At 38.4% G+C, this 11773-nt stretch overlaps 2 protein-coding genes across 2 annotated transcripts; both read left to right on the forward strand.

Moving 5' to 3' along the window:
- Positions 1–537: 537 nt before the first annotated feature.
- On the forward strand, positions 538–5298 carry si:ch1073-143l10.2 (uncharacterized protein LOC565165 homolog). The gene is made up of 7 exons (XM_061745729.1): positions 538–789; positions 868–928; positions 1004–1082; positions 1736–1809; positions 2965–3216; positions 3343–3433; positions 5141–5298. The coding sequence occupies exons 1-7, from the start codon at positions 702–704 to the stop codon at positions 5201–5203; spliced, it is 708 nt and encodes a 235-aa protein (XP_061601713.1). The 5' UTR covers positions 538–701; the 3' UTR covers positions 5204–5298.
- Positions 5299–7269: 1971 nt separating this feature from the next.
- Positions 7270–8168, forward strand: tex36 (testis expressed 36). Its single transcript, XM_061745148.1, has 4 exons — positions 7270–7320; positions 7410–7544; positions 7691–7765; positions 7860–8168. Exons 1-4 carry the CDS (start codon positions 7270–7272, stop codon positions 8166–8168), a joined length of 570 nt encoding a protein of 189 aa, XP_061601132.1.
- Positions 8169–11773: the final 3605 nt, after the last annotated feature.

Raw genomic sequence — 11773 nt, forward strand, 5'->3', positions numbered from 1 at the left:
TCCACACACGAGTGTCATCAGCTCAGAACTTGCAAACCTTGGGTGTACTTACTATCAACTGTCTGGCCTTTGACCCAACAAAAGACTCAATCATGCATGTGGGAATTAATTTAAGGTGCAGAGAAATGCAGCCACTGATCAAAGTGTTGAACATATGGATTGCATACATTCAGAATGAAATAAATAAAACACTCCTCCTAGTGGTATAGGTGATTTGGACTGATTAGTCAAAATGCATTATATAAAACTTTATTTTATTTTATTGGATGATTGTGAGACCTGTTTAAATACATGTTTCTGCCAGACATTCTATTATATGCTATTCTGTGGCATCTGGTGGCTATTTTATTTTTCTTAACTTCGCTTTAGATTGATATAGTCAAATAAGGGGGAAATAATTAAATTAGAAAATACATTAATTTACATAAATACATAAAAACGTCGTTTTTGGATGCATGTTTTTCTGTCCAGCCTTGTTGTGGTCAGATGTTCCAGCGTGGGAATGTGAAGCTTGTGGCTGCACAGGGAGGAGCTGGGAAACTTTGCTGCTGGATGTAACTTCTTGTGCTGGTGGTTCTGTCATCACGATTATCGTCGAGTCCGTCTCCAACGAAATGAAATCAGCCCCGACTCTACAGACCGCTTCAAGACATTTAAACAGTCCGTAAACGAAAACAAACCCTCACTTTATTTATTTTACGATGGGAAGCTGGAAGAACCACGTGCGTGCCCGGCTCCAGCAGAGAGACTTGAGAGAGAAACATCCATTTGTTGGAGTTTTCACAAGCTGTAAGATTAATACATCAATGTAAATCATCGGCAATTATCAATATCTCAGCTTAAATACTTCTGTTTGTCTTTTTGTAGTGTCACAGTTAGAGGAAATGTTTGAAATTCGCAAACAGATTGTGGATGATCAGGGCAAGAGGTGGATTTAACTCATATGAATTCTTTCACTGAGTCACCAAACTTGGACTATTTTAACACTGGATTTTAATTTCAGTGTGGAACCAGCTGACTGTGGGAAAAATACCAGACTTCTTCAAATCCAGCTGCGAGAAAGTGAACACTTGGCAGACAAGGTGGGTAAAATAGTTTAATTGACTAATTTAATACTCTGTATGAAAGGTCAGTATGTGATAAACCTGAAAAGCACTTTTTTGATGTCTTGAATAAACAGCTTTGGTGCATTTAAGCTGTAAAATGATCAGTATAATAAACAAATGGGTCAGTAGTAAAATAGCATTGTTTACTAGCCACCTTTTTATTTATTTATTTATTTCGTGCATGGTAGTGCATAGTTTGACAATATTACAGTAGTACATTTGTACACTTCAATCTACACACCCATGACCGAAAAGGATCAGGATGAAGACAAGTCTTATTTTACCTGCCCCTTATTCAATACCAAAACAAAAAGAACAGTCAATGTAACCAATATTTACAATAAAATATACACTTAAATAGAAACCAACCACATATATCAATAGTACTGTTTAAGTCCCAGCCTATTCATGATCATATAACTTAAATATTTTATCTTTATACATTTTTTTGAACCTAAGTAAATCTGTACATTCCTTTAAATCATTCTGTAGAGAGTTCCACAGTTTTACTCCCACAACTTTACTAGCCGCCTTCTTTGGTGTGTGCAGTCCTTGACCTTTAAACTGGTAACACCTTCCTGTTATTTAATCCATTCCTTATTTTTTTTTTGTTTTTTAATCTTTTCCAGTTGTCTCAAACCGTCTCAGACCTGACTACCATCCTGTATCTGAAAGAGGCTGAACTACAGTACTGGCAGTCACGGTAATTTAAGACAATAGCTGGCGAGTCTACTTGGTGTTAAAGAGACAAATAGACATATTTATGAAATGTATTTGGGATTTATCAGTTAATAGCAAGTCTTTCAAAAAGCATGAACAACTTGCCAGATTCAAGCTCCCTCCAGAGGTAATATCCTAGTTGCTATATTTTAAGGAAACGTTCAGTTTAAACAACCCCCTTGGTATGTTATCAGATAGCAAGCAGTATAAACTTCTGTTAGGGACCAAAACAATGTGAATCAAAGCGATTTTGAGTTATGACATAATGTGTTTTTGAAGGGAAAAAAGATGATTAATATTAGCCCTGATGGCAATAGACCTATACGTAAAAATACATTTTAAGTCTCTGATAACACTCAAAAATAGAAAAGTGATTGTGGGATAAGGTGCCTCCATCCATCCATCCATCCATCCATCACACTCGCTTAATCCTATGCAGGGTCACGGGGGGCCTGCAGACAAATGTAGGTCATTTTAAGAGCGTATATGTATAAAAATTATTATTTGTACAGCCATCTCAGTACATTTGCTGCCATCTTTTAAGTTTGTAAAAGTACGGATGTAATGCAGACCACTGTCAATAGATGCAATAGCAGGGCACATGATAGCCTCTGATTAGATAGAAATGGATCCGTTCTTGGATATTTATGAAAAAAATAGGCAAGCCTGAGAAGCAGAGACCATAAACCTATTTCTTTTTGAGTCTATTGACTGTAGTTTGCGCAACTTTCAGCAATCGATTCATGTAAACAAGATAGGAGATTATATGAGAATATATTCCTCACACTCTAATAATACATCTCGGATCGTTTTAGCTGATGGTTATTCCTATGAAGAAGTACTAAATTTAGTTTTAGAGGAAAGTCTTCTCTTATATTAATCTGTATGCTAGATTTAGCTGAGTAAACCAAATGGGAAACAATGGTGGACTTTTAAAATCTTAACCACAAATATGCTGTGGTGGGAAGACGTGACCGCTGAAACTAATCAATGAAGAAGCCTAAATCTACTTCTAACCACATTTTGCTCTTCTGCACTGTTTACTGTACTCGTGTCCTGAAGTCCAACATCTGACAGTGTGAACAACAATGCCACAAGGCAATCAATAAATCCCCACTGAATGATTTTGCTGTTCCAGTGTGTCCCAATACCGTCAAGAGGCACTTACTCTGGCTAAAGGGAGTAACAACCTGAAGGCAACCCTCTCTGAATTTGAGTTCACAATAGAGAGTCAGTCCAAAGAGCTGGGAGCCCTGCGCTCGGAGCAGGAAAGACTGAAGGAAACACTGGCACAGGCTCAGCGAGACAAAGAGCGACTGTTGCAGCGATGGATCGACGACAAGAGGGAGGAAGCAGGCAGGCTGAATAAATACAATGACATACAGGAAAGGTGAGAGGACAAATGTGTGGTCTGAGTAACAAATTATGGTAAAAATGATGATGTGTCCACTTTGAATGACGGGAGCCACAGTTTGGAGATTTAAATTGATTAACCAGAATTGCTGCTTTTCACCAGATGGCAACATTTGGCCAAACAGCTGAAGAAGAACCTCCAGAGGCAGAAGGGGAGAGAGTGTGTTCCCAAAGCAGAACGCTCTGTGAATTGTGTAAGTTAAACAACTCCATCAGTTATTCCCTACCATGAATTAATATCCAATAAAGAAGGTGCAAGAAAAAAAAAGAAGCTGCCTTTTAATTTGAAATGATCTTCCCTTCAGTTCTGCTTCATCAAGGCTCCTTATTAAGATCTGCCTTCTCTCCAGTTAATGAAGCAGATCAATTAAGGTCAAGATAACAAGGTTGTGTTAATGAAGTGAAATTGGATGGGTCTGTTATCAATTAAAAACCTTGACATGGGGCTTGTTTTAATGGCTCATTGAAGTAGTTACAACATTTGATTTATTATTGGCAGATGAAAATATGGAATTACTCAAACTGGCTTGTAACATCATCTGACTTCTGACTAGCCTTACTTTGAAGATTCTGAACATGTTTAGATATTTGATTCACATTTGACCAAATATCAGTTTTTAAGTTTTACTTGAATCAGAACTCAATTGTAATAAAATCATCCAGATGTAAGGCCCTGTCCCAATACACCCACTACCCCTACTTTTCAGCCCTACCCCTAAATCTTGCGCGTTCCCATGAGGGTAGTGGTGTCCCAATTCCTCTTTTCACCTAGGGGGAGTGTACATAATCACTCGTTTGCCCGTTGTTGCGAAGTCTTTTTCAAACCTCGCCAGAATAAAGGCTGATTTATGGTTCCGCGTTACACCAACGCAGAGCCTACGGCGTAGGTTGCGTGGCAACGCGCAACGTATGCCATACCCAACGCCGTATCCTACGCCGTAGGCTCTGCGTCGATTTAACGCGGAACCATAAATCAGCTCCCGAGCCGGCAGGCATCATCATCCCGAAATTATCAGAGCAAATTTCTTAACAGGCGTAGCTACAACTGTTAGATTTCATCTATTAAACCAACATTTATCTTCCTAAATTATTTATTTCAGCCAGCGGTAATTCTCCCCAGAGCTGCAGGTTTCTCATCGGGACGACGGCGCAGGTTGACCCGGCCGTGAGCTGCTGCTGCTCCGAGCCGGCGGCTCCATAAACATCGGATCAAATTTCTTAACAAGCGTTATTTGGATAAACTGAGCCCAGGTTGGGGATCTTAATGATTACTTTTATGCCTGAAAAAATATTAAAACTTAATAAAGTGGCATATTAACAGCGCTACAGCTGAAATTAGAACAGCTTTTGGCTCTCGGCTTCCTGATATAGTGTGACGTATGTGCAAACGTAACTACACAGTCGCTTACGTACCCGAACGTAAACCACGCAGTGACGTAGCAAGCAAAATTTAGGGGTAGTGCTGAAAAGTAAGGGTAGTGGGTGTATTGGGACAGGGCCCTGGGAAGATTACAAGGGGCCTAAAAATTTGTGGCTGGTAGTGGTAGTGAGTGAGGGCTAGTAGTAGAAAGTAGGGGGTATATTGGGATTGGCCCTTAATCTAAATAATTCTCTCACTAATACTGAAAGTTTGCTTATAATAATATCCATCTGGGCCATAAAACTAATCAAACTACCCTCATACTGAAATATCCTGCTTTAAATCCTTCTGTCTGTTTTCTTTTTTAATCTTATGAAAATTGTTTGTTTGTTGTTGTTTTTTCAATATTACCTCTACTTGAATGTACAATGATTTTATTCAGAAATCTTTCATTTAATACGTTGCATGTAAATTGCAATCTCTTTTAACCAAAACATTTTCATTTAATTTCAACATTTAAAATTGCCCTTCTTGTTTTCAGGAATCGCTAAAAGACCGGGTGTGCGTGAAGGACACTGGGACGAGTGTCCATGCAGGGTCGTAGGGACAGCAGAGCTTCTTCACTGTGGGTCTGTCTATTCTGAAAGGCTTGTGTTGATTAAAAAAATAAAGTAAACCAGCTGGCACTTCAAATTTGATAAATGACATTTAAACATTTTAGAATTATTTATTTATCAAGGTTTTCTAATCTAATGTATTAAAAAATGGTTGAATATTTTCCTGTTATAATGCCTAAATTTGAAACTTTTTCTCGTCACCTCTCTTCAAGTTAAATCAGATAAACTCAACACGTGTGCTTACTCGTTTTCACTGACGACATTACTTCTACTCATATGGTTCATGTCATGTAAAGTTTTAAAAATGTGTAACGTGACCTCTGAAAGTATTGTTGTTCAAGTATAATTCAAAATGTTTTTAAAAAAAAGAACAAAACTCTGTTAATTTTCTACTGTATTTAATTTGTAAAGGAATAAAGAAATGTTTTTTTTGTATATTATGTGCTTGTTGTCACCAGGGACACCTTAACTGATGTAATCAAGTGTTGTACAGTTATAGAGTTCCCAAAACCGCCTGCCTCTAAAAACACAAATAAATAAATACAGTCAAGAGAACATTTGCAGGTGATCAGGACAGCACATCAAAATATGAATGGAGCGCATACAGTCTATTTCACCTCTAAAACATTGATATAATTTCTCACAGTCTTAAGCAAAACTCTGTGAAACATTTTGGTCAAAATACCGTAGAGATACAGAACAAAGCTGCATTTCCAACCACACTGCTCCGTTAAAGGCAGCTGGTTTAAGGCGGTGGATAGAGCCACTCCTCTTAACTCCACCTTCCTTTTGTGAAATCAGTAATACACAGTTACAGAAATTACGTCAAATTTGGTGGAGATAAAGATTTAGAAGCTGCATTATTCTTCTGTTTTAGGTCTGTGGTGCCCCGGTATTCTGCACATTTGAATGAGCCAGTGACTTATTTTTGGGCAAAGGTAGCCCACAAAGTAAAATGTTGCGATTCGTCCGAATCTTTCAATTGGTGGTCGCCTCAGAGACTCAAATATGCACATATATGCTCTCAAGACCAGGAAAAAGTGGTTTTTTTTTCTTTCTTTCCAGTATGTCCCCTTTAAAACTAGGACTCACAAAAATCAAGATTCAGAAAGTGTCACACCCAAATAATAGAGCTAAGAATGAATAAATCAATCAATACTAAGTGTTCTCCAAATTACTCCTGAGTGCCAGTAACTTCTTTGGGCTGAGTCTGAGATGGTGAATCACACAGTAAAAATGTGTACTGTGGTCAGATAAATCACTAATCTGGATCTTTCATAACAGCTTTCATACTGTTATCAGCAACAAACAAGAACTTAAAGTGCTCTTAGCAAAGGTCATTTTTGACTGTGATGGCAGCATTATTGCAGAATATAGATTTTAGGGCGATATATGTTGCCTTAAAGTGAACTTTCTCTTTTTTTTCAGGAAATTCATGAATTTGTAAGAAAGATAATACAAAACTTCATTCTGCACACTTTAAAGACGAAAGCTGAGGATTAAGAAATACCCACTGGCCCTCCGGCAGTTCTGACTTGTATCAAGTCAAGAATTTGAGGAAATGTTTTGAAATACAAAATGGATAAATGTACAAATAAAGATGAGGTTTGTGAGACAAAACATGAAATATCATTGGCTCATTCTGTGTTCAGTGAAACAAATGTTGAAGTAAATGCTCTTTGCTTAAATATATTGTCAGTTGCAGAACCACATCACTCTCGAACAAGATTGTCTTGGAAGTTTCTTAAAATTGAAAGAAAAAAAGACAGCTGTATTTAACAATTGGGCACAATTAAATGTCAAGTATACATGCTGGAATCTATTGTATTTCTCTGAGTTATAAATTAAATCACTCATGTTTAAAGTGTAGTTTTTTATCTTACTGTCAGAATTCCAGTTCCACATCTCCGTGGCGATCTGGACTCAGATTTCAAGTTGTTTGCTGCACGTTTCCATAGTCACCATTGTTTGAATTAGTTGTTAAGTTGGACAGCTTCTGTGTTTCGTGCTGGTGAAGAAACACATTAAACCCAAGATTTTAAAAAGTGGCAATATGGTAAAAGGTGGACAAAGATATTCTTCTAGGAGCAATGACGGCAAATGGGTAAGAAACTGTTATTTTGATCACTTCACCACTAACCGAAACATAACAAACTGGAATTGTAATTAGCCTATCTTTTATTTTCCCCTCAGTTTGCTCACCAGGCTTTGCACGAGAGGGAGACGAGATCTCGTGAAACGTGTACAACCACTGGGATTATGCTCAGTCAGGTTAAGACACCTCAGGCTTTGAACTCAGAGCGCTACCCTAAAAGGCACACTCGGCAGGTGTGCACTGCTTGGCTTGTTTTTCTACTTTGTATTCTTTTCCAAGGGCTTTGACATGTTTTTTTCCTACACTTCCTATCAAATTACTATATTTAGAGACTTTAGACAGCTGTCTCTCAAGAGTTTCTTCACGTGCTCTTTCACAGACATCCAGTGAGTATCCGTTCTCTTGTCATGACAACAAGTATAGTTTTAAAGACAGCATGGATGTCTTTTCAAATGTGAGTATGTATTGAGAAATTCTGGATGTTATTAAACCCCTCACCTCCACCCAACTACACCTCTGAAGGAAACTATTTTCCTTGTGCTCCTCAGGGTGTTGGACGGAGAAAGTGTCCTGATTATCGCAGCGAGCACAACTCCCAGTTAAGCCTGTGCCAAGATGAAGCCAGTAACGGCAACGGGGGGACCAGCGTCTACCAAAAGGACTTTAAAGAAAAGGCAGCTGCTAATGTTGATCACAGAACAAGGCGGTTTAGCCGCAATCACAAGTTGAGGTCGGAGGAGGCAGCTTTGGAAACGAAGGAGCAGTTCATGTGGTTCGGACGGGGCAGCTCGGATGTCAAAGAGACCTCGGAAGTGTCGACAGTCCCCTCCAAACCCCTGAAATATCCCTACGTTTAGGCCATTGGTGGGTGAACACAGAAAATAGGGAGGTGCTTCAATAAATAAATGAATTAGACTTTGTAAGACTTCTTTATTTTTAGGACCCTGGAAAAAAAAGTCTTAAAAAAAAACACAAAATCACAATAATAGTGTTGGACCAACTTTAGCTTTAATTACAGTTCACATTCTCCGTGAAGTTGTTCCTATAAACTTGTGCAGTGTCACAACTAGGGGTGGGCAAAAATATCGATATGGCAATATATCGCGATACTTTTCCAGCCGATTCAATATCGATATTCAAAATTTGAATATCGATTTTTTTTTATTTATTTTTTTTTATCCCCGATTTTTTTCCCATTATATCACCCAGTGCTCCTACCTAAGTGACAGTCCTGGGCATTGCCACTCTCTACCAACCCTGGGAGGGCCCTGCACTGAGCTCAGGTTTTATTTCACGTTTTATTTCATTTTATAATTTATTTTTTATATAACACAATTGCCTGTCCTTAAAAAATGAAAAATAATGGACAGAGGTTTATTTATTTATGGATTTATATCTATACTGACTGATCACTGTGCCTTGGTTTTAGTACCCATCTTTCTTGTGTTTATTATCATTTGCCACTTAATTAAAGCAACCTCATACTAAATTTAATGTTAATTTCATATGATGTAAATAACATGAAAAACATATACAAATATGTTGTAACTTTAGCTTGTATAGTTATAATAAAACATTGTTTTGACTCAGTTTGTCCCATGAATTGTCACTATAATCTGATGAACGTGCAACTTGGATTTTAAGATCCACCACTATCATCTGATGTACATATATACAACTTGCCAATATATATATATATATATATATATATATATATATATATACGTCCTTCCCAATACCCACCCCTAGTCACAACTATCCATATGTGAAAACAACGTCTCGCCTGAACCACCTGAACATTTCATACTTCAGGCCCAGTGAATCCTGGTCCACTGCTATCAAGGGACAATCTCTTCATCTGCTGTTGGAAAAACATGTTCATTCAGTACATTCAGTTAGTCAGCTGACCTCATTTATTTGACAGATAGCAACACTGAACCCAGACCAGACGAAATGAAATCACATCAGATCATAATAACACCCTCGAAGGTTTTCACAATAGCATTAGGCATAATGAATACAACATCCACCCCTCTGGAACAGAGTAATGCTGCATGCTCTGTTTTTTCCATTGCTCCCATGTCCAACTTTAAGCTCGGTTTCAAACCCAAACCTTTCCTTTTTGGATCTCCTTTACTCACAGAGTTGTTTTTTTGGAGTCCAAAGCTGTTCAACCTTGAGTTCTCCTCACATTGTGCTCGTGGTAGTGCTCTTATTTTCACCGTTAAACTGTGACTTCTACTGTTGATTTATTAATTTTTGCTCATATTTTCCACCAAATGGTTTGGTAATCTCTGATTACAATAAATCAAAACCTTTTTCCAACCACATCCTTTCTTCAAAGATGATGGGCTGCTACTGTCTTTTCATGTTTCTAATGATGCACTGGAAAATGCTCCAAATTTGAATAATAACAATCTTTTTGGTTATTTTGCTTGCTTGTCCGCTGGGATGAGCTTCAACCTCCGACAGCACAATGAAGCAGATATAGAAAAATAATTGACAAATGGGTTAATGTTAAATATATGTTTTCCTGAAAGAATGTCTTAGTTCAATTACATTTGAGTACACATAAAAAATGCAAATTGAATAAAATATTTACATTCAAATTAATTTGGTTGTTTCTTGAACCAGTTTTTGCAGCATTGCTCTCGTCCAGAACCGCACTGGACCGCAGATACCAGTATGTGGGCTGTACAAACCGGATGGATGTGGATCGCAGCATGGCCACTGGGAACTCATCTGATTTAGTTTTACAAATCAGTAACATCAACTTAGAGATAGCAAACAAGAGCAGGCAACGACAATCTGGTAGATTCACTTCTTTCAAACTTATGCCAATTATCTGAATTTATACCTACTTCAGGAGCTTATAATAGTGTCCATGCACATCAACATGCCTCTAATCTTGTGATTATTTGCCCTTATGCGTTCTCTGGGCCAAGTTAATGAATATATTGTCTGTTGAATAATATTAGTACAGTATTCATGAGTGTATGTTGGTAATGGGGGTATTGAAACAGAAGCTTGGTTTAATTAATGTACCATTGTGTCAGAAGTTTGTTGGCTGTTTTCAACCTTGCCAGCAGGGGGCAGCAGATTTCCACCAGTGGCTGCTGAGTGACTGAGTCATTCAGAGGCCAAGTTGTGTGAGAAATGAGATAAGCAAAGCCCCTGTGTAATGTGCATACTCCAAAGGAGAAGGTGTCTCGTAAAATAATGACAAAAGGAATCTCGTTATTTTACTTCAGTCTGTGTCAAAGATGGAGATATTAAATCAGAGCATGGGAATCCATCTCGATTTGAGTCATAATGGATGTGTTTCTTTCACCCCTGGAGATGAAAGGGGTGGATATATTGGTGTGTGTACTCCACGCATGAGGGAAGGAAGCGTGGGAGAGAGTGCTAGAGAACACTGTTCAGAAAAAAAAGAGGCACTTAAGAGTATCCACAAACAGTCCCTCCAATTGCTGATGTTTTCTCCAGAGTATGTTCTGACCAGCTGCTTTCTCTCACTAAGTACTCACCGGGGAGATGGGCTTTTCTCACAAGCTTTCTTTCAGCTGTTGTAATTATCTCATCCATACACAGTGCATACCCAGAAAAAGTGTTTCTCTTTTGAAACGAAAAAGCAAGTCTTTCAAGTTTTTATTATTAATATAATTATTTTTTTTGCATCCACATGGAACTGTGGTCTTTTGTGAGTCAACTTTCACCACCAGAACAAAAACTGCAAAGAGCTGCGGACAAAGCAGATAACAATGACCGTCGCTTTAAAAGGTACATGATGTGCCTATTTTTGATGGTCAAAGTGTTATTCGAGTTGGTCTAAGAAGCAGTGGGACAGAAATGGTTCCCGGTGAAGCATCGCAGACTCGCAACAACTTGACAACACCTCCACACAGAAGCAGCCAAACAATTTATTACCAGAAACTCCCCAGCCTTGTCTGAATCCCAGCAAGGCTTTTAATGCTTCCCAGGAGGAGGGAAAGCTCTTAAGAGAGAATGCTGAAATGGTGTGTCAGTAATAGTTGGTGTTTGTGACACATTCAGCAAAGGCTTGTGTATGTGTGTGTTTAAAATCCTGCAGCAGCAAGATGGGACGTATATATAAACAGAGCTGCTTTGTGGAATATCAAAACCTTGTTCCCAAGGACAATAGACACGTATCGGCAAACAAGCATTGAACCAAGAAAGCCTCGTGATTCATGAATATTAAAGCAGACACTTTGAATACTACCTCTGTGGTGTGAGGAGGCTCTGGTCTGGAATCTCACCATTCGCTGTGATTTATTTGCAGGTGCATGCGCCTCTTTGATGTGTTGAGTTGAGAGGTTTTGCACCTGTTAGAGGGGGGAAAAAATGCTTTGAAAACAAGAGGCGGATTTGCCAGACAGTCAAAATAACAACCTCAGAAGGAAGATTTGTGTTGCCATGGTACATTGTGTGTGCGCGTGTTTTC

Source organism: Cololabis saira, chromosome 17 (assembly GCF_033807715.1).
Source record: "Cololabis saira isolate AMF1-May2022 chromosome 17, fColSai1.1, whole genome shotgun sequence".
NCBI lineage: Eukaryota > Metazoa > Chordata > Actinopteri > Beloniformes > Belonidae > Cololabis > Cololabis saira.